A 26,543-nucleotide genomic window follows, 5' to 3' on the forward strand; every position below is an offset into this window, starting at 1 on the left:
TACGCCGCAACAAATGCCCTTTGGCATGCACTGCTGGCTGAAAATGGCGCTGCACCCCAAGGTGTCATGTTGGGTCAGAGTATCACCACGTGCACTCAAGCGATTACGGAGGAACCACTTCCCCCTGACTCGGAAGACAAACCACCAGCTTCGTCTTCTGCTCCAACACCTCCAGAACGGCAGGAAGTCTTTCCGGTGCCCGCTGCATGCCAGCGTCGTCTCAGTCTCCAGGGACCAAAACGGGTGGGTGGGGCTAAGACACGGGGGGGAAAGGATCTGGAGGGAAACATGGCCGCAGGTAGGGGGGGCGGCGGTAAGGGGTGTTGATAAAAAAAAATTTTTAATTCTTTGTTGCAATAAATTTTTTTATTGAATTTAACAATTGTTGTGCATTGTCTTACAATAACATAAGTTTAGTTCAGTTAAGCATTAATGCAAATGTTGTACAACAATGGACAGGCCAGGCCAGTGCAGGCATGGCTAAAACATAACTCAACGTAACTCAACGCAAATTCAACCTTTGTTTAACCACATCTGTAACTGTAAATGTGACTGTCCTCAATGTAAGTTCATGCAAAGCATTCATTTATGTGCTGCTGACACAACAGCTTTGCAGTCGCATAACTCTCACGGGGTATCTCTGGTCTTTTGTGGGGGGGTTGTGGGACCATGGCTTCATCACCAGGCTGATTGTCCTCCCAAGCCTCCTCCTCCTCTTGCTCCTCACCTTCTGGCTCTTCCGCCTCTCCTCCTTCTGGAGGTAGAGCTGCAGACCCATCTGGCATTTGATGTCCTCTCCTTATAGCTAGGTTATGCAACATGCAACACACCACAATAAACTCAGGGACCTGGTTAGGGTGATACAGTAAGCTGCCACTAGAGTGATCCAGGCATTTGAAGCGCTGCTTTAGGACTCCAATTGCCTTTTTGACGATGTTGCGTATAGCTATGTGGCTTTCGTTGTAACGTTTCTCGGCTTCAGTAATGGGATTACGCAGGGGAGACATGAGCCAGCTGGCAAGGCCATATCTTTTATCCCTCAGCATCCAACCATGACCTTCTGGCTGATTGACAAACAGGTCAGGGATAGCACTCTCACGCAGGATGTGCACATCATGGATGCTGTCAGGAAATGTAGCATTTACTGTCATAATAATTTGGTTGTGGTCGACAATGAGCTGCACATTCAGGGAGTGGAATCCCTTTCTATTACGAAACACCTCCGGGTTCTGTAAAGGGACTTTCTGGGCTATGTGCGTGCAGTCTATTGCTCCCTGCACATTGGGGAAGTTTGCTATTCTCGAGAAAACCAAAGCTCTCCTGGTCTGTGCCTCCCTGGTCATAGGGAAGTTTATAAAGTGCATCCTGCGAGCATAAAGGGCTTCAGTCACCTGATGAATGGAGCAGTGTATGGCGTGCTGAGCAATACCACAGATGTCGCCAGCTGAAGCCTGAAAGGATCCAGATGCGTTGAAGGATAGTGCCACGGTAACCTTTATCTCAATGGGCAGTGCGGTTCTGATGGTGCTGGAAGGCTGCAGATCCCCCTTGATGAGCTGGCAAATCTCATCAATGACCTCCTTCTGGAAGCGCAGCCTCCTAAGACATGTGTCTTCAGTCAAGTTGAGGTAAGATTGTTTTTCTTTGTACCTTCGTTAGCTGTATGCTCGCCTCCTCTGTCTCCTCTGACTCCACATTACTCTGCCACCTCTTCGATTGATCCTTTCAGAAACCAGCGTGTGAGCAGTTACGAGTAATGGCAGAGAAACCATAGGCCCCCATCACTATCAATAATTATTTTCACTTGCTATAAATGCATTTTTTAGTTAAAAAAAATGCTTAATCTACTAAGCTAATATTAGTATCATTAAATATAAGTACAAATGTGAGTGGAGCTACCTGTAAAAGACCCTTAAATAACTCACAATATATAAGCTCGAGTTTTTTAGCTGCCTCCTCCCTTCCTCCAAATTTCAAAATGGCATCCATAGTGCCCAGTTCAGTGAGGAAGGCTCAGGAAAAGCAACTATTATCCAGCAATGTTCTCGGCGATCGATCAACCTGCTGATGTGCCGGCGCTGTGCCGAAAGTTCCACTCAGCGATGTGCGACCAATCACCTCAGTGATCAGCTCGGCGATGTGAACCGAAACTTGAGGGCTTAATTTTCTTGCGATGTTCCAGCCTGAGTTTCCACTTTTTGTTCAAAATGGGCAATAGCCGGCTGTTTCAGGTGATATATGAGCGATGTGAAGTGGAAAGTCAAGCCCCTAGTCTCCATTTTTGAAAATGGGCGTTACCACGAGTGATATGAAATGGGCGTTAGCGATAAACTTTTTTGACTTTCTGCCGTAAAGTGTCGCCGTCCTTTGCAATGGCATGGCAACGCTCGATTCCCGCAATTCAGGAGATCAAGGGTCATCATGACATGCGCAGAAGAGGAGACAAAGAGAGGGGGAGCTCAGAGGGACTGAATGCATGTGTGGCTGTGGTGTGTGCTTGTTTGGCTGTTGTGGGAGGCATGAGGGAGATTCACCAGCAGCAAAAAGCCTACTTATCACCAAGAACATAGTTGGCACCGAGTTTTTGTCCAACAAATAAGATATAACATGGAAGGGATGGAGGAGGCCCTGGAGCTGGTAGCCAGGAACACTGGTGGCAGAGGGCTCCCAGTGGTCCCCGAGTACGGCACTGCACCCCAAGGTGCCGCACCCCCATTGCTAACCACACATGAGAGCCAGCAGAAGCATCTTGCTTCTGGCTCGGAGCATGTTCCCACCTCGGGACCGTCCAAGCAGCGGTTCGGCCGTCATCCCTCTGCCCGCCAATGAAACATCACCTGAGGAGCTCCTCGACCAGGCGGCTTGGAGTCAGGAGGGTTAGGTGAAGGGGTAGAGGTGGGGAGGAGAAGCGGGGGGGAGGGGGCGGGGAGGGATGATTTTTACAGATATACTGATGATTTCAGACAAATGTTCAGTTTAAATGATTTTTATTTAACAAAACCTTGTTGCGCATTGGCTCAGATAGCTGCACCGTTATACGCGGGTGATTCCTTAACATCATAATTACACTTAACTTCAATCAACTTAAACTTTAACTGTCACCAAGGTGATGTCCACCACTGATGTATGACCTGCACACCCAGCAGTGTGTCAGCCTTGTGAATAACACCAACGTTCTTTCAGTCAAAGTGCTCATTGATGAGCTCCTGACGTAAAGCTCTTGCAGCTATCATGCCACCACGGGCCCTTTCATGTGGTCTACAGGGGGGCAGGGACTTGGCTTCAGCATCAGCCTGATTGTCTGGGTCGATGTCAGCATCCGCCTCCTCGTCCTCTCTCTGGTGAGGTGGACTGTCAGACTCATCAGGCAATTCTTGTCCCCTCCTGATAGCCAAGTTGTGCAGCATGGAGCACACCACCACGAATTGAGCTACCTGCTCAGGATGAGATTGGAGCTCACTTCCTGAGTGGTCCAGGCGCTTAAGCACTCCTATGTTTTTCTCCACGATATTGCGAGTTGCTCTGTGGCTCTTATTGTATCACCTCTCGGCTTCGGTGTGGGTGTCACGCAGGGCAGGTCATCAACCAGGTGGCGATGCCACATCCTTTGTCACCAAGCATCCAGCATTGACCTTGTGGCTGATGTTAAACAAGTCAGATACAGTGCTCTCACGCAGGATGTGAGCATCATGGATGCTGCCCGGAAATTGAGCATTCACTGTCAGTATAATTTGCTGGTGGTCGACAACCAGTTGGACATTCAGGGAGTAGAATCCCTTACGGTTCCTGAATACCTCAGCATCCACAAAAAGGTGCCGGCATCATGATGGGCGTACAGTCTATTGCTCCCTGCACCTTGGGGAAGTTTGCAATTCTGGAGAATCCTAGAGCCCTCTCAATCTGTGCCTCCCTGGTCATAGGGAAGCTGATCAAGTCCCTCCTGCGTGCGTACAGGGCTTCGGTGACCTGTCTAATGTAACAATGTGTGGCATGCTGAGAAAGTCAACAAATGTCACCAGCTGTGGCCTGAAAAGAACCCGAGGCATAGAACGACAGTGCCGCGGTGATTTTGGCCTCGACGGACAGTGCAGTACTGATGATGCTGGCTGGCTGCAGATCTCCCCTTATCAGCTGGCATACCTCAGTGATAACCTCTTTGTGGAAGCGCAGTCTCCGAAGGCAGGTGGTGTCGGGCAAGTCGAGGTAAGACTGCTTTTCCCTGTACTTGCGGGGGGTGTAACGTTTGGTCCTCCTCATCAATCTGTCACGTCTTACATTGGGCTAATAATGCTGTGGAGCGTACCTTCATCGATCTCGAGTCTGCTGCATGCAATTAGTCACCGAGAGGGTGAGAAAGGACAGGCCCATTGCAGTAGCTCTCTGTTTTCCACCGATTGGTCACAAAGAATGAATGTCCCAACGAAGACACCCATTAAATTCCAATCGGTCACAGTATGGTCAAGATGTTTGTAGAGATGTTCACATCAACTCCAACAACCTGTAGAGTACATCCGAACTCCCCCGAGGTTGAAGCACAGCAACCTTTTAAAGGATGTGACATGTGATGTAGAACATGGCGTCCATAACGCGTGATTAGTTCCACTTTTTCTGCGCCTTTTTTTGGGCAAGCGATATTGTGGGCAATATGTGTGTGAGGTGGTGAAAGTGATGCTGGCTGCTAGTTTTGGTAAATATGCTCTTTACGACAAAAAAAGAGAGGGCGGGCGGTATTATTGAATCTTCGCGTTAAATCAGTGCGGAAATTAATGCTGGGCGATATTATGGGCATTGATTTCGCCCATTCTGATGATTCTGCCCAAAAAAAGTGGGCGGGTGGTATTTTTTCCCCGGCATTAAGCACATGGAGAAAGTAACGCTCGGCGATAAGTTTCCTAAAAATGCCCGTCAGTTTCCATTTTGTGGCTAAATGGGTGATATCTGAGCGTTATACGTCATTTCAGCGGTAAAATGGGCATTAAGTATGCAAAAAAAGTGAGGTTCTAGCCCATAGTCTCTATTAGTGCAGTTTCTATATAAATCACACAGTCTCTATTAGCTCAGTTTGTACATAAAATCTCATCGTCTTTATCAGCACAGTTTGTAAATAAATCACACTGTCTCTATTAGTACAATTTGTATAGAAATCACACTGTCTCTAATAGCACAGTTTGTATATAAATCACACTGTCTCTTTTAATAGTTTGTATATAAATCACACTGGGCTAGAGTTTCCTCTCAAACCACCCATTTACTGCCCACTTACCGCCCATTTACCACCCAGAAATGCAAGCTTCCTCTCAAACCACCCATTTACCGCCCACTTACCACCCGGCGGTAAATTCCACAGTCATTACCGCCGGGCGGTATTTGATACTGTCCACCCATATATTACCACCCAAATACCGCCCAAAATGGAAGTTTCAGCATTTAAGATCCGTTTACCACCGGACCTTAATACCACTGTGAAAAAGCAGGTCTTACTGGATCTTAAGTGGGCGGTATGGACACAGATCTAACAGGTTCGTTTGATATTACACAGATCTTTATAGTTCTCCACAGTTTGATATATTTTTCAATGGATTGTAGTATTTTCTAGTGTTAGGCAATAATATAAATGGTCTAATAAAGCCTTATTTACTCCTTTAGTCTCTCACTCACTAGTTTCACTCACTAGTCTCTCTTATCCCCCCAGTCTCTTCCCCCACCCCCTCCAGTCTATCTCACCTCCCAGCCCCTCTCCCCACCCACCCACCCCCCCCAGTCTCTCTCACCCTCCCAGTCACTTCCCCCCCACTCCAGTCTATCTCACTTCCCAGTCCCCCTCCCCCCGGCAGTCTCTCCCCCTCCCCCAGTCTCTCCCCTCCCCCCAGTCTCTCTCATTCCCCTAGTCTTGCTCACCCCCCCAGTGCCTCTCCCCCCACCCCTAGTCTCTCTCACCGCCCCCCCCCAGTCTTTTCCCCCCCCGCCCCAGTCTATCTCACCTCCCAGTCTGTCTCACCCCCTACAATGATCTCACCCTCTCCATAGTGATCTCTCCTCCTCCCACACAGCGATCTCACTCTCTTTCCCCACCCCCCCCCACAGCGATCTCTTCCTCCCACCCCCCCACAGCGATCTCACTCTCTTTACCACCCCTCCCCCACAGCGATCTCATTCTCTTCCCCCCCCCACCCCCCACACAACGATCTCACTCCCCCTCCCCCACAGCGATCTCAGGCAGGCAGTCTCTGGCCTCTCGTCGATGCCTCTTGGGGGCTGGAGCTTGACAGCCGCGCGCGCGTGAGTGAGACACAGTACAATTATGGTTTAGTTGAATAAAATTTTATATAAAAGTAGTAATTTTTTTAATCGTTAACAATGTAATAAACTAACATATTTTTGATGAATAAAAATTTTAACAACAAGCATTATAAAGAACAGCAACAACAACATCCTGAAAAGATCCTGCACCCCCTACAATTTTACCTGCGGCCACCTTTCCCAACGGCTCTCCTCCTCGATTCCCCCCTCACCCTCGGCCCTGACCCCTTCTTGCTCTTCCTGCTAACAAGACCCCTGGTCCTGCCCACGTTGGGACCAGAACGTTCTGCACCAGCAGAGCACATTGAGTGTGACTGCTGAAGGGGGGGCGAGAATGGCAATGCTATGTTTGGGCGTCCTGGAGAAGATGGAGGTGCTAAGGACCCATCTTCATAGTCAGAAGAAAGTGCTTCCTCCCAGCTATCAGGTGCTGTCACTATTGGTGGTATGGCAACTTGGGGTGCAGTGCCATGTCCCACAACCACCGATTGCCGCATTGCATTGGCATTGGCGGTCTGGGTGTTCTCCTTCACCGCGGCAATCAGTTCCGCCATGTCCTCCGATTGGTGGGCTGCTAAAACCGTGACGTTTTGCGACTGGAGGAGCTCTCGAATCAATTCGATGCTCATCCCGGACAGTCCCACCATGTCCAGGCTAGCATCTGCCTGTCACGCGATCGGCCGCCGCGAATTCACCAAAGGGGTCGGTGTGCGCTGTTGCAGTCTGCTTGGTCCCGCTTCCTCGAACTGGAATCCAAGAAAGTTGGATTCCGCTGAGGAACCGGTGGCCGCAGGTAGAAAGGACCCTTAACGTCCCGCCACCCCTCCCTCCTCATTGCACAATAGTATTACAACACTTTGAGAAGTGTTCTCCTGGAGCTCCTCCAGCACCATCTCCTCCGTCTCCTCCACCACCATCTGTACATTTGATCTCCCCTGTAACGACTCCTCTCTGGGAGCGGCAGCCGGCTCCACCTGTGTAACTGTAAAAACATAACATTAATGGTTGGGGAGGGGAGTGGTCAGAGGTAACATCAGAGCAATTCACGTTGTGCAGGCTTATATAGAGAACAAATATTTTTTACTGAGAATCATTACATCAAAGTATCAAAAGCAAAGAATAGAAAAAGTACATGACATAACAAAACTTGAGTCCCAAACAGTTTGGTTTCCAAGTGGCAGTGTGATCAAACCAAAAATCATTTCAGAACTAACAACATTTCTTGCTCCCACCATTACATTACATTCTACATTAAATAGCCATAAGATTGAATTAGATGACCGCAGTACATTCCAGGGATTATGCAGACTTACCCTCCGGGAGAACTGGTTCGGCAGCAACACACGTAGCGCTGCGATTGTACCCCCCCCGTGAGGGTTGCAGCGCATTGTTCCAGGTCCGTGAGAGGAATAGTGTTGGGCAGACCACTACCCGTTCTGCGGTGCTCCGCCCTATTGCTGGCTACTTTCTTCTGCAAAGGTGAGGAAAAATGTATGAATTAATTTGACAGCTACTAATACAGAACACACACATACATACATACATACATACATACATACACAATATATTGGTACACATCCCCAATTAACCGTCCCCTAGTCTTTTCATCAACGACTGCATGATTTAAGTTTTGTTAGCATGCAAATGTTGCATGATGAACATTTTAACATACAGAGCACTAACACAATGAGATCGATGATGGGAAATAAAAATTACACCAATCTTTACTACATCATAAAACGTGCCACTATTCAAGAGTAAATCGTCAATGCATGATAAAAGTTATCACTTACTCTAGCAGATCCAACGATGTCATTTCACCGTTTGCGGCACTGGTTCGGCCCCTGCATCACGGGCGCAACGGAGGACACCGCCTCAGCAATCTCTCGTCATAAGAGCTGATAGACAAACGGTGACGGTTTACCTCGCCCACCCCATGTTGGCTGATGCCAACACGCCTCCACTTCACCCAGCAATGCCTCCTGGGGCTTCCTCCGAAAAACGAGTGGCCCTTTTTCCCCCACCTAACTCCCTCTCCACTTGCATTGGTTGACTCTCCATTCTTTGCAATGTATGCTGATGTGTGTGTGTGTGTGTATGTATATATATATATATATATGTAAAAGTTTCAATGTAAATAATTTATTTATTATTATATTTTTTTTCAGATTTATTATTTTAATATTACTTTTGTGATTAATTATTTTGTTTTATAATATATACTTCTCAAAATATTGAATACTCAAAAAAACTAACCCAACCCTCATAGCTCCTCTCCCACTAACCTCTGCAGCTTCAACTGACAAGTCCTTCTGATTGCAGTCCTTCTGTTGTCTGAGCATGTGCAGGGTCACCCTTGACCCCGCAAACATGGGAGAATGGTCGCGCATGCGCAGACCACAGTTCCAACTCCTTTCAGCCAGCGGTTCCTTTATACAGGAAAGATGATCGGCGACTTAGGGCCCGCTTTGGCTGCCCGCTCTACTTCGCTCCCGCACCGCTTCGTCGCCAACATGGAGCAGCCGAAAATCACGGGAGCGCACACCAGTGGCATTCCGGCGGTTGAAAAAGGCGCAACCGCCGGAACACCGCTAAGGATCGGGCGGGGGCAATTTAAATGGAAAATCTAGCCCACTGTCTCTATGAGCACAGTTTGTACATAAATCACAATCGCCCTGAAACTCCAGCCTCGCCGGGTCTGAACGGAATATACACGGACCGGGCGAGGCCTTGCAAAAGCCACTTTTACCAGCGTAAGAGTTTTAAAACATTTAAAAATAAAATTTAAATACACATTTTTATAGTACAAACCCTGTCCACGAAGGTAAGTTTATTTTAAACCCAATTTAAACATTTTTTTTAAATCCCCAAAATATTTATTTTTCTAAAACACTTAATTAATTTTAATTTTAATTAACTTTAAATATGTGTGATGTTTTTTAAATATATTTATTATGTTGCGTTTTAGGGTGTTATTCTCATTGATAGTAATGGGAACTCATAAAATTGGAGTTCCCATTACTATCCATGAGAATATTGTACCATGACTGATGGTATTTACTGAGGCATACGAAAGCATGGGCCTTACGCTAAACATCCATAAGACAAAGATCTTCCACCAGCCTGTCCTCTCTGCACAGCACTGCCCCCAGTCATTAAGATCCACAACGCGGCCCTAGACAGCGTGGACCATTTCCCATACCTCGGGAGCCTCTTATCAACAAGAGCAGGCATTGACGACGAGATCCAACACCGCCTCCAGTGCGCCAGTGCAGCCTTCGGCCACCAGAGGAAAAGAGTGTTTGAAGACCAAACACTCAAAACTGCCACCAAGCTCATGGTTTACAGGGCTGTAGTAATACTCGCCCTCCTGTATGGCTCAGAGACATGGACCATGTTCAGTAGACACCTCAAGTCACTGGAGAAATACCACCAACGATGTCTCTGCAAGATCCTACAAATCCCCTGGGAGGACAGACGCACCAACATTAGCGTCCTCGACCAGGCCAACATCCCCAGCATTGAAGCACACTTGATCAGCTCTGCTGGGCAGGCCACATAGTTCACATGCCAGACACGAGACTCCCAAAGCAAGCGCTCAACTCGGAACTCCTTCACGGCAAACAAGCCAAAGGTGGGCAGAGGAAACCCTCAAGGACACCCTCAAAGCCTCCCTGATAAAGTGCGACATCCCCACTGACACCTGGGAGTTTGTATATGAATCACATTGTCCCTGTTAACACAATTTGTATATGAATCACTCTGTCTCTATTAGCACAGTTTGTTTATAAATCTCACTGTTTCCATCAGCACACTTTGTATATAAATCAAACCACCCTAAGTGGAGGAAGTGCGCTGAGTACCTCGAGTCTCATCGGCAACAGCATGCAGAAATCAATCGCAGACAGCGGAAAGAGCGTGCGGCAAACCAGTCCCACCCACCCCTTCCCTCAACGACTATCTGTCCCACTTGTGACAGAGTCTGTGGCTTTAAGAGTGAAAGCAAGTCTTCCTCGATTCCGAGGGACTGCCTATGATGATGATGATGTACCGTGATTGATTGTTCAGGCCCACGTGACTTCAACTTCTCTATCTGTATCTAGAAGACGTGGACGCGCTGCGAAGCGCGTGGAAAGAGGCCCCCGACAGGAATTTCAGGGCCACTGTCACTATTAGTTATTTGTATATAAAACACACTGTCTCTATTAGTAGTTTGTCTGTAAATCACACTGTCTCTAATTGCACAGTGTGTACTTAAATCCTACAGCCTCTGTCAGCGTAGTTTGTATATAGATCACACTGTCTTTATTGGCACATTTTGTATATAAATCCCATTGTTAGCCTTGTTATACAGTTCAGATTTAATGCTTTTTCTCCTGTAATAGCATGGGTTTTGCATTAGGTCCATTCCTCTGATTTTGACGATAGTCCCACGACTGTTTTTCTGAACCTCACTGTTAACACAATCTTTAAGATGTGGTTAGTTTGTGAAATCAGCACATTCCATTTTCTATTTCTGGAGAATAATAGAGAAAAATGAAACTGTGCATGTGTCTCTGTTTGGACACGTGTGTTTGTGCTTGTTCATTCATGTATCTCTGCATGTGAGTGACAGTGTGTGCTTTTGTATGTCTAAGTATATGTCCGCCTGTATCTGTACGTGAGTATCTGTCCTTGTCGGTGTACACCTTTGATGTTTAGCTGTTTAAGTCTTCTAACTTTAATATGTCTCTGATCTGTCTGCCCAATCCCTGACTTACATACTGAATGCGTTTTTTCAGAATGGAGCCTGTGTGGTCCCTGGGCATGCTCTTCACGGGACTGTTCCTGCTTCAGACTGGTGGAGTTCACACAGGTAAGGGACTGAACCTGACTCCCCAGATCTGTCTTCCGTAAATTCACCGAGCAGGAGACACTGAGCCCGAAAATGCAAAACTCTCTCGTGTAATCTTGTGGAGTACTAGAGATTGAGCCCAACTCTCCAGATCTGTCTCACTTCGTCTTAAGAGTAGAATATCCCGAGCCTGGCTCTCAGGTCGGTCTCGTTCAGATACATGGCAGATTTTGTGAGACACAACGAGCCTGAAATCCCGGGGCTGGGCTTCCCGCAGGCGCTCGCCAGAAAATAATAAAAACGATCCGCACCTTTTGCTGCTGCACCCTCCAGCGATCCCGGTCGGAGGCCTCCTCTCCCTGCGCATCGGAGCGCGTTCACATCTTGCCGATGGTGCAGGGAGATGCTGGAGTCATGTGGCACTGGACAGCCAATCGAGGCAAAGTATTCTCATTCATAATAATGGGAACTCAGTTAGTAGGGCACATCTGTGAGGCTTCAATTGACAGCTGGTCACAGGTCTGACAAACCAAGGACAGATCAATTAACTGAATTGAAATTAATTTTAACTGAATGTAAAGTATTGCTGGCAGCAGGGGAAACAGACCTGGGTCAATGGCTTCAATTAACTGGGGGTCAGTGGGGAGAGAGAGCACCTTCACTGTAACTACAACAGGAAGGGGGCGGAGTCACAATTTACATAGGGGAGGGGGTGGAGGGGTAATTTACAGTGGGGAGGGGAGGAGGGGTAATTTACAGTGGGGAGGGGAGGAGGGGTAATTTATAGTGGGGGGGAGGAGGGGTAATTTACAGTGGGGAGGGGGAGGAGGGAGAGGGAGGAGGGGTAATTTACAGTGGGGAGGGGGAGGAGGGGTAATTTACAGTGGGGAGGGGGAGGTGGGGTAATTTATAGTGGGGGGGAGGAGGGGTAATTTACAGTGGGGAGGGGGAGGAGGGAGAGGGAGGAGGGGTAATTTACAGTGGGGAGGGGGAGGAGGGGTAATTTATAGTGGGGGGGAGGAGGGGTAATTTACAGTGGGGAGGGGGAGGTGGGGTAATTTATAGTGGGGGGGAGGAGGGGTAATTTACAGTGGGGAGGGGGAGGAGGGGTAATTTACAGTGGGGAGGGGGAGGAGGGGTAATTTACAGTGGAGAGATGGAGGAGGGGTAATTTACAGTGGAGAGGGGAAGGAGGGGTAATTTACAGTGGGGAGGGGGAGGAGGGGTAATTTACAGTGGGGAGATGGAGGAGGGGTAATTTACAGTGGGGAGGGGGAGGAGGGATAACTTATAGTGGGGAGGGGGGGAGGAGGGGTAATTTACAGTGGGGAGGGGGAGGAGGGGTAACTTATAGTGGGGAGGGGGGGAGGAGGGGTAATTTACAGTGGGGAGGGGGAGGAGGGGTAACTTTATAGTGGGGAGGGGGGGAGGAGGGGTAATTTACAGTGGGAAGGGGGAGGAGGGGTAATTTACAGTGGGGAGGGAGAGGAGGGGTAATTGGCTGTGGGGAGGTGAAGAAATTGCAAAGAAATTCATGTGTGTCTTTGAGTGGTGTAGACAGAGCCCTTCTCCTGGTGGGAACCTGGATTTCCCAATGGGAATCCTTCTGTTCTTGTGCTGTGAAGAGGAAAATGATGAGAACATGGTAGTACCTAGGTTGTATGGTCTTAGACTGAGGGAGACATCTCTTCCCTATAAGTACATCAGAAGGCTGTACTTTCCCTGGCGACTGATGGGGGAAACATGTCATCTGTTGTCTGAAGACCTACATTTAATTTCAACTAGGAGAACAGCACTGCCTGTACCAGTCAAAGTCACCAGTTGAATTACTTCGCAACTGGATCCTTCCAGGCAGCATCTGGTAATTTGCCATATTAATCAGGCAACAGTTCACCACTGCATATGGAGACCTGCAGAAATCATATCTTCCCTCAGGAACTAGGTAAACAAAGAGAGAGGCCTATCTATCCTCAGCATGGGCAGTTATTTTTCACCCTCCATGGAGGAACAGCAATCCCAGGTTCTCATTCTAACTAGCATTCCGTGCTTAATGCAGTGTCACCCCTGCTGACTCAATACCTACTTCCTCCCAAGTGGGTATCTCCAGGTTGATGCTTGCGCACGTGCGTGCCAGGACGAAGTTAGTAAACAAGTGTCAGAGGCTGGTGGATCTGGATGTTCCTGAATGTCATTGAAGACGCTGGCATCTTCCTGCCAGGCACACGCCATTATGTGAAATGCAGAAGAGCTTGTTTGGTTGTGCAAACTATGACATTTTCCCTTAAACAAATAGTTGTTGTTAGTGTAGGGCAATACTTTGAGAGAGTGCATGAAGCTGAGACTACCAATGATAGATCTAGCTCAATCTTTATAAATGTTACGTGTCACCTTAATTAACTCTCACCCACTGCCTCCCATAGTCTGTTTGCCTATGATGCCGAAGGTGTCCTCTTCTATTTTCTTGAGTGATGGAACCTGTCACTGAGTTGCATTGTCTCATTTTCAAAACCTATACATAAGGAAGAAGGTAAAAATGTTTCAGAAGAGTAAAAGGCAGTGAGTCCCTCTTTAACAGATCAGCTCCATGTAATCACCTTCTCCCTCAATCCTTCAATTCATTCTATCTCCAGAAATCTATCTATGTGTCTCTTGATTCCATTCACACCATCTGCGCAAAGTAAAATAAATTCCCGATTGAAGCAGCTTGGCCTTTCTCAGGATGTGTGCCTTAAAGTTTTGTCTCTGTTGTAGATGATAATAGTCCCCTGGGCAGTCCATTCGTACAAAGGGCTGTACGTGAAGCCATTGAACTGGTGAACAAGGCGTATAAGGAGACCAGAGATCGGTAGGTTCTTTATCTCTAACATTGTCAGACTGGGCTCTTTATGAAGGGCACAGCTACTTGAATTATTGTAAAATAAGGACTATCACATTCAGAATGAGAAGAACGGCTTTTGCTTTGTGTTAGTTCATTAGCAGACCTGGTGAGATGCACTCTTAAGGTCCTTCACTTTATATTTATACAGTCAAAAAATTAAAGTAGCATTGCCGTAGAGTTGGGGAGATTGCAGAGAATAAGCTCCTAAGGGTCTTTCCCTGCATTGTGTGGTTCTAAACTATCCAGACCAGGAAGATCCCAGGATGGATCGCTGATATTGCAGTGGGGGAAATACAATAGGCCCCAGTAGCCCAGATTTAGGGAGGATATAAATCAGCCAGTATTCCCACTTCTGATTACTCCTCAGTGCTTCCTGTCAGAAAGTGGGAATGTGAGGATTCTGGGTCAGTACTGATCCGAAGAGATGCCTGCCATTGTTGAACAGTCTGCTCACACTCACTGTCTACACTTACATAAGAAAGCTCTCTTGTTCTGAGCTACCAGATAATGAGCACAGAATTATGCACCAGCATAACAGTGGAAGGGTGTGGAGAAGGCTGGGTGAATAAAGTAGGGTGGTTTGGGTGATTTTGCAGCATTAAAAGGTGATGCATCATCCGAGGAGGTCAGCATGCCGGATTTACACCATTCCTGAATTTCCAGCAATGCAGCACGATAAATCAGACACACTGACCTCCTCACCAGATTCTCAATCCGTGTTCACATTAGGTGAGCCTCCGCAACCCAGTTACTGCTAAATCCACTCTGACTTCTCCTTGTGCTCTTTAAATATTTACGGCTACATTTAATGACACCAGTATTCCCGGTAGAATGGAGATGATTGGGTAATTCCCCTGTCAATCATGCCTGGAGACCACACTGCTGTAAGTGACTGGGATTGATTTTACATATTGTTTGTATTATGTAACTATAGAATCATAGAAAGTTACAGCACAGAAGGAGGCCATTTCGGCCCATTGTGTCCTTGCCGGCCAACAAGACGCTATCCAGTCTAATCCCACTTTCCAGCTCTAGGTCCGTAACCTTGCAGGTTACGGCACTTCAAGTACACATCCAAGTACTTTTAAAATGGGGTGAGGGTTTCTGCCTCTACCACCCTTTCAGGCAGTGAGTTCCAGACCCCACAACCCTCTGCTTGAAGAAATTTCCCCTCAAATCCTCTCTAAGCTTTCTACCAATTAATTTAAATTCATGCCTCCTAGTTATTGACCCCTCTGCTAAGGGAAATAGGCCCTTTCTATCCATTATATCTAGGCCCCTCATAATTTTATACACCTCAATGAGGTCTCCCCCCAGCCTCTGTTCCAAGGTAAACAAATCCAGCCTATACAATCTGTCCTCATAGCTAAGATTCTCCACTCCCGGCAACATCCTCGTAAATCTCCTCTGAACCCTCTCCAGTGCAATCATGTCCTTCCTGTAATGCGGTGACCAGAACTGCATGCAGTACTCCAGCTGTGGCCTAACCAGTGTTTTATACAGTTCAAGCCTAACCCCACTGCTCTTGTATTCTATGCCTCAGCTAATAAAGGCAAGCATTGCAACTGCCTTTTTAACCACCTTTTCTACCTGGCCTGCTACTTTCAGGTATCTGTGGACATGCACTCCAAGGTCCCTTTGTTCCTCTACACTTTTCAGTGCCCTACCATTTAATGTGTATTCCTTTTCCGTGTTAGCCCTCCCCAAATGCATTACCTCACACTTCTCTGGATTAAAATCCACTTGCCACTGTTCTGCCCACCTGATTAATATCTTCCTGCAGTTTGCATCTTTCTTCTTCATTATCAACCACACAGCCGATTTTAGTGTTGTCTGCAAACTTCTTAATCATACCCCCTATATTCAAGCCTAGATCATTGATGTACATCACAAAAGCAAGGGACCTTGTCATGTATCTCACACTACTGTATATAACTGTATCTTACCATGCTATACATGACTGTAACTAGATATGACCTGTAACCACAAGCATACTTTACCACCAGGGGTGCACTTGCAGGAGACACTGCATACCTGTTCCACACAGGTATATAAAGGCAGGTCTCAGGCAAGTGCGGCACTTGGGCTGGCTAGTTTATGTGAGTTCTCTGATAAACTAAGGAGAGAAGTACTGAGAGACTGTTTTATTGAAGGAATAGGCCTCGCAGACATATTCCAAAATCTTATAGAGACCAAGAACTTGATTCTAGAACCAGCAGCACTGGTCGCACAGACATTCTTGGCAGGTGAAGAAGAAACAAGGTTGATCTATACTGCGGGTACGACAACTAACGAAACATCGGAACAAGGGGTTCACAGCGTGAAACAAGCCGCTACCCCCACACACAGACAAAGGCAGGAGAGCAGGCCTTCAAAAGCAGGCAGTGGCACCAGAAGCCATCAAGGGCCACATGAACGGCCGTTCACACCTCATCAACCTACAATGCGAGCAATCAACTACAGACTGAGAGACGCTCAAGAGAGATCAGCCGAGCGCAGCTCATCCTTCAGAAAAAATGGAAGCGGTCTGTGCTGGAGATGTGGGGGAAGGCACTCAACAAAGGGGTGTCGATTTCAGCATGCTGTTTGCAGAAACTTCAACTATACAGGGCATCTGGCTCGCATGTGCAGAAAAACAGCAGCTCGGCTGGTATATGAATCGGAAGGGTCGGAAAGCGGACCAGAAGATGGTGGGGACACTGCAATCAATCAATGTCCACTGTTCTTACAACAAGACGCCTCCAATAATGATGAGGGTCCTACTCAACGGGATACCCATCAACATGGAACTGGACACGGGAGCTAGTCAATCTCTCATGAGCGTCCAACAATTTGAACAGCTGTGGCCGCAAAAAGCAACAGACCAAAACTCACAAGGATCGACACCAAAGTAAGGACGTATACCAAAGAAATCATCCCAGTCTTTGGCAGCGCCATGCTCTCAGTCACACACAAAGGGTCGGTGAACCGACTTCCCCTGTGGATTGTCCCCGGAGATCTCCCAGTACTGTTGGGGAGAAGCTGGCTGACAAAACTAAATTGGAAATGGAATGATGATCACGCCATGTCATCAGAGACATGGACCTCCTGCTCAACAGTTCAAAGTCGTTTTGAACATCTCTTTCAGCCAGGTGTGGGCACCTTCAAAGGGGCCAAAGTTAAAATCTACATCACACAGGATGCCATCACAAGGCCAGAGCTATGCCTTATGTGATGAGGGAAAAGATTGAACTCGAACTGGACCGGCTTCTGCGGAAAGGCATTATCTCACCCGTGGAATTTAGCGACTGGGCAAGTCCCATCGTCCCCGTCATGAAGCCTGATGGATCCGTCCGAATCTGTGGGGATTACAAGTCTACCATAAACAGAGTCTCCCTACAGGACCAATACCCGCTGCCCAGAGCGGTGGACCTATTTGCCACATTGGCTGGAGGAAAACTTTTCTCGAAACTAGATCTCACATCTGCGTATATGACGCAAGAACTGACCGAAGAGTCTAAGCTACTCACCACCATCAACACACGTCGAGGCCTTTTTATGTACAATCAATGCCCATTCGGCATCAAGTCGGCAGCTGCTATATTCCAGCGCAACATGGAGAGTCTGCTCAAGTCCATCCCGGGGACGGTTGTGTTTCAAGATGGCATACTCATCACGGGCAGGGACACCGAATCCCATCTCTGCAATTTGGAGGAAGTACCAAGTCGGTTCGATCGGATAGGCCTAAGAGTTAAGAAATCCAAGTGTCTGTTTCTCGCGCCCGAGGTTGAATTTTTGGGCAGAAGGATTGCCGCTGATGGAATCCGCCCAACAGAATCCAAAACCGAAGCAATTCGTCTGGCACCCAGGCCTCGGAATGTCTCATAACTGTGCGCCTTTCTCAGGCTATTCAATTACTTTGGGAACTTTATGCAGAACTTGAGCACGCTGCTGGAGCCTCTCCACATGCTACTCAGAAAGGGGTGTGATTGGTTTTGTGGGGACACCCAAGAACGTGCCTTCAATAAGGCATGCAACTTTCTATGTTCCAACAGTGTTTTAGCCTTTTTTGACCCAGGTAAAAAGCTAGTTCTTACATGTGACGGGGTCGGGTATGTTTTACAGCATGTCAATGATGCGGGTAAATTACAACACATTGCTTATGCCTCCAGGTCACTTTCGCGGGTGGAGCGCAGGTACGGTATGGTTGAGAAGGAGGCGCTCGCGTGCATGTACGGTGTGAAAAAGATGCACCAATACCTTTTCGGGGCCAAGTTCGCGTTAGAAACCGACCACAAATCCCTCACCTCCCTGCTATCTGATTGCAAGGCAATAAACGCCAACGCATCGGCGCGCATTCAATGGTGGGCACTCATGCTGGCGTCTTACGACTACACAATAAGGCACAGACCAGGCACAGTCAACTGTGCCGACACGCTTAGCAGGCTAACCCTGGCGACCACAGAAGGGTCCGACGAACAGGACTGTGAGATGGTCATGGCAATCGATGCCTTTGAATCCACAGGTTCGCCCATGACGGCTCGCCAAATCAGAGCCTGGACGACCAGCGACCCCACGTTATCCTTAGTCAAAAGATGTGTTTTAACTGGTGACTGGGCAGAGGCTCGCGATGCCTGCCCCGAGGAGATCAAACCTTTCCATAGGCGCATACATGAACTATCACTACAGGCAGACTGCCTGATGTGGGGCAGACGAGTCGTTATGCCCTTGCGAGGCAGAGAGGCATTTGTCCAGGAGCTCCACCGCGAGCACACGGGGATCGTCCTTATGAAGGCCATAGCCAGATCCCACGTCTGGTGGCCTGGCATTGACGTGGACTTGGAGCTCTGCATCCGGTGGTGCACCATTTGTGCCCAACTCAGTAATGCCCCCAGGGAGGTCCCCCTAAGCCCCTGGCCCGGGCCCACCAAACCGTGGTCGCGGGTGTATGTAGACTATGCGGGCCGATTCATGGGCAAAATGTTCCTCGTAATCATCGATGCATTTTCAAAGTGGATCGAGTGCACCATTTTAAACTCGAGCACCACCTCCACCACTGTGGAGAGCCTCGCAACCATGTTTGCAACGCACGGAATTCCTGACATATTGGTCAGTGATAATGGTCCATGCTTCATCAGCGCAGAATTTCACGATTTTATAGTTGACCACGGCATAAATCACGTTAAGACGGCACCGTTGAAGCCGGCCTCCAATGGCCAGGCGGAGAGAGCAGTGCAAATCGTTAAACAAGGCATGCTCAAAATCCAAGGTCCCACGCTGCAGAGCCGCCTGTTGCAACTGCTGCTGGCATACAGAAATTGTTGAGGCAAAGCGTCGGAAGCTAACTGAGTACCATGACCGAAATTTGAGGGGGAGGTGGAAAGAGATAGGGGACAAAGTGTTTGTGCTAAACTATGGCAGGGGTCCCAAATGGCTTGCAGGGACAGTAACAGGCAAGGAAGGAAACAGGCTACTGGTTGTACAAATGGACAATGGCCAAACCTGCCGGAGGCATGTAGACCAAGTAAAAAATAGATTCACCAACAACACTGCAGAACCAGAGGCAGACTACAATGTGGAACTCACACCACACCTGGTGGACAGACAGAGGGAACAACCTGAGGAAAGGGTAGCCTCAACAGACAGCCCAGGCGAGATACCAGCAATCATACTGAACAAAACAGACAGTCCAGGCAAGATACCAGCAATCACACCGAAAGAAAAACAGGCACCAAGGCAAACAACTGAACCACAACTAAGACGCTCCACGCGAGAGCATAGACCACCTGAGAGACTGAATCTATAAAGACAATAAGACCTTGGGGGAGGGTGATGTCATGTATTTCACATTACTGTATATAACTGTATCTTACCATGCTATACATGACTGTAACTAGATATGACCTGTAGCCACAAGCATACTTTACCACCAGGGGTGCACTTGCAGGAGACACTGCATACCTGTTCCACACAGGTATATAAAGGCAGGTCTCAGGCAAGTGCGGCACTCGAGAGCTGTGAAATAAAGGTGCAGGTCCAGAGTGACCTTGACTTCAGCATGTGCCTCGTGTAAGTCTGTAATGCAGGGTCACGACTTTACAGACCTAGTACTGAGACCTGCGGAACCCACTGGAAACATCCTTCCAGTCACAAAAACACCCATCAACCATTACCCTTTGCTTCCTGCCTCTGAGCCAATTTTGGATCCAATTTGCCACTTTGCCCTGGATCCCATGGGCTTTTACTTTTGTGACAAGTCTGCCATGTAGAACCTTACCAAAAGCACTGCTAAAATCCATATACACTACACCATATGCTTTGCCCTCATTGACCCTCCTGGTTACCTCCTTGAAAAATTAAATCAAGTTAGTCTGACATAACCTTCCCTCAACAAATCTGTGCTGACTGTCCTTGATTAATCTGTGTGTTTCTAAGTGAAGATTTATCCTGTACTTCAGGATTTTTTGCAATAATTTTCCCACCACTGAGGTAAGGCTGTCTATCTCTTTCTCCCTTCTTCAACAAAGGTACCACATTAGCAGTCCTACAGTCCTCTGGCACCTCACCTGAAGCCAGAGAGAATTGGAAAATGATGGTCAAAGCCTCTGCTTTATTTAGTTATCCTCTTGCTCTTAAATATTTGTAAAACATCATTGGATTTTCTCTTTTGCTTCGCTTAACAGCCTGGGATACATTTCATCCGGGCCATGGGGACTTATCCACTTTCAAAGCTGCTAAGCCCCTTAATACCTCCGCTCTATGTTTATTTCCTCTAATATTTCACACTCCTCCTCCCCGATAGCGGTGTCTGCATCGCCCATCTCTTTTGTGAAAATAGACGCAAAGTATTCATTAAGAACCATACCCACATCTTCCGCCTCCACACACAGATTACCCTCATGGTCTCTAATCGGCCCTACCCTTTCTTTAGTTATCCTCTTGCTCTTAATATATTGATAAAACATCTTCGGGTTTTCCTTGATTTTACTAGCCAAGAATGTTTCATGCTCTCTCTCTGCTTTCCTAATATCCTTTTTAATTTTCATCCCTGGACTTTCTATACACCTCTGGAGATTCTGCAGTATTTAGCCCTCGATATCTGTCATAAGCCTCCCTTTTTTCCTTTATCCTACCCTGTATCTCACTAGACATCCAGGCCGCTCTAAATTTGTTAGTACCACCCTTTTTCTTTAAGGGCACATATGTGGTCTGAACCCTCCGGATCTCCTCCTTGAATGCCTTCCACTGCTCTGACATTGATTTACCTTCATATAGCTGTTTCCAGTCCAGTATCGCTAAATGACCTCAGCTTAGCAAAATTGGCTTTTCCCCAATTTAGAACATTTATTCCTGGTCTATCCTTGTCCTTTTCCATAATACCTTAAATCTAACTGAATTATGGTCACTCGCACCTAAATGCTGTCCCACTGATATCCCTTCCACCTGCCCAGCTTCATTCCCTAAAACTAAATCCAGAACTTCCCCCTCGCATGTTGGGCTTGCAACATACTGGCTAAAAAAGTTCTGAATGCATTTTAGGAATTCCGTATCCTCTATACCCTTCACACTAATTTTATCCCAGTTAATATTAGGGTAGTTGAAACCCCTACTATTACCGCCCTATAATTTTTGCACTTGTCAGAAATATATCTACGTATTGCTCTTCTATCTCACTCTCAATGTTTGGGGGTCTATAGTACACTCCCTGCAGTGAGAGCATCACATTTTTGTTTTTCATTTTGCCCCATATGGCCTTGTTTGATGATTCCTCTAGTGTAATAGTTTCTTCAATCAATACCACGACTCCCCCCCACCCCCAACTCCCCTTTTACTCTCCTCTCTATCTCGTCTGAAGATCCTGTAACCAGGAATGTTACGCTGCCATACCTGCCCCTCTTTTAACCATGTCTCTGTTATAGCGATACTCCCAAGTGTCTACCTGTGTGCTCAGCTCATCTGCCCGATTCGCTTTACTCCTTAGTTTGAAGTATATACCATTTAGTACAGTTGGACCTCCTTGTTGACTACTTTCTAGCCCTTGTTTCCTCTGTCCTTCAAATTCACTTTCTACATTTTTGCTTTCCAATTCCAGCTTTACTCCCCTCCCTGAATCTATTCTCAGGTTCCCATCCCCCCTGCCAAGCTAGTTTAAACCCTCCCCAACAGCACTAGCTCTGTTGAGGTACAACTATCCTCTACTCACTGTGTTTTGCTTTTATCAGGTGATTTTGCTGTGGTTGATAGAGAATTTTAAAATAGACTCTGTTTGCTGTTTATCATGTAAATGGAGAATCCCCGCGGAAAGCCCAGGCACATATATCCTAATGTGTGCCTCTTATGATGGAGTTGCTCATCAATAGGAGCAGAAGTCGGCTATACAGCCCCACGAGCCAGCTCTGACATTCAATAAGATCATGTCTAAACTTCTACCTCAACTCCACTTTCCTGCCCTATCCCCATATCCCATTATTCCCTTAGTATCCAATCTCTTGATCTCAGTCTTCAATATATCAAAGACTGAGTATTCACAACCCTCTAAGGTAGAGAATTCCAAAGATTCACAACCCTCTGAGTGAAGAAATTTCTCTTCATCTCAGTTCTAAATGGCCGAACCCTTAATTTTAGTCTATGACCCCTAGTTCTAGACTCTCAAACAAGAAAAAACAACCTCTCACATTTACCCTGTCAAGTCACCTAAGAATTTTGTATGTTTCAATGAGATCACCTCGCATTCTTCTAAACTCCAGAGAATATAAACTTATTCTACTCAATCTCTCCTCATAGGACAACCCTCCCATTCCCAGGAATCAATCTAGTGAACCTTTGTTGTACCCCCTCTAAGACAAGTATATTTTTCCTTAGGTAACGAGACTAAAACTATACACAGATCTCCAGGTATGGTCTCACCAAAGCCCTACATAATTGCAGCAAGAATTCTTTACTCTTATACTCCAATCCCCTTGCAATAAAGGTTAACATACCATTTGCTTTCCTAATTGCTGGCTGTGCTCATATGATAACGTTCTGTGATTTGTGCACAGAGACACCAAATCCCTCTGAATACCACATTTTCTAGTCTCTCATGTTTTTAAAAATATTCTTTTCCATTCTTCCTGCCAATCTGGATAATTTCACATTTCCCCACATTGTACTCCATCTGCTACCTTCTTGCCCAATCACTTAACCCTTTGCAGCTTCTTTGCTTCCTCCTCGCCGCTTACTTTCCGAATTAGCTTTGAATTATCAGCAAACTTGGATATATTACATTCGGTTCCCTCATCTAAGTCATTGATCAGTATGTGGGGCCTGTATAACTGAACTGTTTATTGTAACACCGTGTCAGTGTATCTTCAGTTTATTTTCATGAACTGAATTTCTGACTGATATCTCCATCTAATCTGAGCCTATCCTCTTCCAGCCAAAAAGAGCAGCTGAGCAAAAGATCCTTGAATCCAAGTGACCTACTGCGCTTCTTCAAGCACCCTCTGGCAGAGACCAGGATTGCAGTGCGATCTGCGGAGTACATGGAAACTGCACTGAGCCTCATCCAACACAATGTTGACCGAGTCCACAAACGCTCATTAAATGCATCAGGTCAGTTTAGAAACAGATGAGGGAAATCTACAGGAAACACTTACTGATTTTGTCGACTCAGTCTCCCTGACTCATTACCACCGACGTCTTTTTTGGATGGGTTTGTGCTGGATATTGCTGTGAATTTTCAGATGTGCAACAAACTAAGCCATGTGAAGATAAGTTCCATTCACAACCGTAGCTGTGGTACTTCTGCAGTATCAGAAAGTGAGATTGTGGTTTAACTGGTGCAACTTGTGTGTGACTTTGTAAGTGATTAGAACTGATAATGAGTGTATGTATCTTGCAGATTTGTTAGCAGCAATTGACCTGGATACCATTGCACGTGGCACAGGCTGTCTAGCCATACGTCAGCCCCCAGTCTGTAAAGATGACTGTTGGTCAAACCGATATAGGACCTTCACCTCCGAGTGCAACAACAGGTAGGAATTGGCTAGTTTGGTGAGCATTGTCTACTCCACTTCAGTGATTTAATACTACACAAATATCGCCATTCACTAAATGCTTCTATCTTCAGTCTGATTAATATTTATTAATGGTAAAGTGTGGGCCGTGTTTACAGTAGTAGTCAGTCAATTCTGTTTGAAGAATCGAGTGGAAAAAAGTCCATGGGGCTGAAAATTCCGACCTCTCCAGATCCGTACGAAGTGCGCACGGACCTGGCGAGACCTCGCAAAAGCCGGTTTTCGGGGCGCAATGCACATACACCGAAAAACAACTTTTCCAATTTGTCAAGATTTCTCTAGACAGATCCTCCGCATCCTCGGGAGAAGGATATCCGCGCGGGAGAGATTGGGCGATTTGCCCAACTCTTGCCCAGTAAATGTCTTTCAAACTTTTACACTTGGTAAAACCAGGCGCATAGCTTACTTTTACCAGTGTAAGAGTTTTAAAACATATAAAAATTTAATTTAAACAATAATTTTTATATTAAAAACCCTGTCCATTAGGATAAGTTTATTTTCAACACTATTAAAACACATGAAAAAAATGTTTTTTAAATATATTTATTTTCTATTACATTTAATTTCAATTAATTTTGAATATGTGAGGGGTTTTATTTATTTATTATGCTGTGCTTTGGTGTTTTAGGGGGTTTTCTCATTGATAATATGGGAGTCCGCACAAACAGAGCTCCCATTTTTATCAATGAGAATACTGCATAGTGATTGGTGGTCCAATCATCATAGGCAGTCCCACAGAATCGAGGAAGACTTACTTCCACTCTAAAAATGAGTCCTTAGGTGGCTGAACAGTCCAATATGAGAACCACAGTCCCTGTCAAAGTTGGGACAGATAGTCGTTGAGGGAAAGGGTGGGTGGGACAGGTTTGCCGCATGCTCTTTCCGCTGCCTGCGCTTGATTTCTGCATGCTCTCGGCGATGCTCCCGAATGCACTTCCTCCACTTAGGGTGGACTTTGGCCAGGGACTCCCAGGTGTCAGTGGGGATACTTTATCAGGGAGGCTTAGAGGTGTCCTTGTAACATTTCCTCTGCCCACCTTTGGCTCATTTGCCGTGAAGGAGTTCCAAGTGGAGCACTTGCTTTGGGAGTCTCGTGTCTGGCATGCGAACAATGTGGTCTGCCCAGCGAAGCTGATCAAGTATGGTCAGTTCTTCAATGCTGGAGATGTTGGCCTGGTTGAGGATGCTAACATTGGTGCATCTGTCCTCCCAGGGGATTTGTAGGATCTTGCGGAGACATCGTTGGTGGTATTTCTCCAGCGACTTGAGGTGTCTACTGTACATAGTCCATGTCTCTGAGCTATACAGGAGGGAGGGTAGTGCTACAGTCCTGTAGACCTTGAACTCGGTGGCAGATTTGAGGAGCTGGTCTTCAAACACTCTTTTCCTCAGGCGGTCAAAGGCTTAACTGGCACACTGGAGGCAGTGTTAAATCTCGTTATTAATGTCTGCTCTTGTTGATAAGAGGCTCCCGAGGTATGGGAAATGTTCACATTGTCCAGGGCCACGCCGTGGATCTTGATGACTGGGGACAATGTTGAGCAGCGTGGACAGGCTGGTGGAGGACCTTTGTCTTACAGATGTTTAGCGTAAGGCCCATGCTTTTGTACCCTCAGTAAATACGTTGACTATGACTTGGAGTTCAGCCTCTGTATGTGCGCAGACATCGTCCGCATACTGTAGCTCGACGACAGAGGTTGGGGAGGTCTTGGACCTGGCCTGGAGACGACGAAGGTTGAATAGGTTCCCATGGTTCTGTAGTTTAGTTCCACTCCAGCGGGGAGCTTGTTGACTGTGAGGTGGAGCATGGCAGCGAGGAAGATTGAGAAGAGGGTTGTGCGATGATGCAGCCCTGTTGGTGGTCCAGGCCCACGAGACTCCAGCATTTACATACTTACCCGAAAGACATCTTTCCATGAGCTGCGCAGCAAATCTAGGCCTCCGACCAGGATCCTACATTCCTCAGGGACCACCATGTACTTTTGTCGAATTTTTTTGGGTCGAAGTCATTCATACAAAGGAAGCCTCCAACCGCAATATCCCCCCAATATGTACACTTCTGAATAAATAAAGTGAAAGTGTTCTAGTCTCTGTGACATTGTCAATAGCTTTCTATCATGTGACGATTAGAACATCGTCCAGGCTTCCAGGCACAAATGAAGGTTAGCCTGAGTCCTCACCAATGAACGAAGGATGGACTTCGATCCTTAATGAAGTTAGGATGGGCACCAGTGCCTAAAATTGCGCCAACCAATCAAACGATTGAAGATTTGATTAATGAACTCTAATAAATGAATATTGAGTGTAGCTCATAAATGAATGAAGATTTAAGCAGATTCCATAATCAGCGTATGTTGGCTGAGATTTCATAATATATTATGTGTAATAAATTCGCTACATGAATGGAGTTAGAATGAAACTCTTCTAGCAAATGCAATACAATCCACACACTGTACCCAAAGGTAACAGCGATACACCTGCACCTACATAATTT

The 26,543-nt window shown here is 46.7% G+C and overlaps 2 protein-coding genes across 2 annotated transcripts in view; one reads left to right on the plus strand and one right to left on the minus strand.

The window, feature by feature from the left end:
* Window positions 1-569: 569 nt before the first annotated feature.
* Window positions 570-6,929, minus strand: LOC139226156 (putative nuclease HARBI1). Its single transcript, XM_070856796.1, has 3 exons — window positions 6,793-6,929; window positions 1,146-1,599; window positions 570-1,064 (listed from the first exon to the last, which is right to left on the minus strand). Exons 1-3 carry the CDS (start codon window positions 6,927-6,929, stop codon window positions 570-572), a joined length of 1,086 nt encoding a protein of 361 aa, XP_070712897.1.
* Window positions 6,930-11,082: 4,153 nt separating this feature from the next.
* Window positions 11,083-26,543, plus strand: part of LOC139226157 (myeloperoxidase-like) — a 66,324-nt gene continuing 50,863 nt past the window's right edge. Inside the window, exons 1-4 of the mRNA XM_070856797.1 lie at window positions 11,083-11,155; window positions 13,886-13,979; window positions 23,410-23,585; window positions 23,875-24,007. Coding sequence (XP_070712898.1) covers window positions 11,083-11,155; window positions 13,886-13,979; window positions 23,410-23,585; window positions 23,875-24,007 — 476 coding nt within the window. The remainder of the gene's footprint in view (window positions 11,156-13,885; window positions 13,980-23,409; window positions 23,586-23,874; window positions 24,008-26,543) is intronic.

The sequence above is a fragment of the Pristiophorus japonicus genome, chromosome 16, assembly GCF_044704955.1.
Source record: "Pristiophorus japonicus isolate sPriJap1 chromosome 16, sPriJap1.hap1, whole genome shotgun sequence".
Lineage (NCBI taxonomy): Eukaryota > Metazoa > Chordata > Chondrichthyes > Pristiophoridae > Pristiophorus > Pristiophorus japonicus.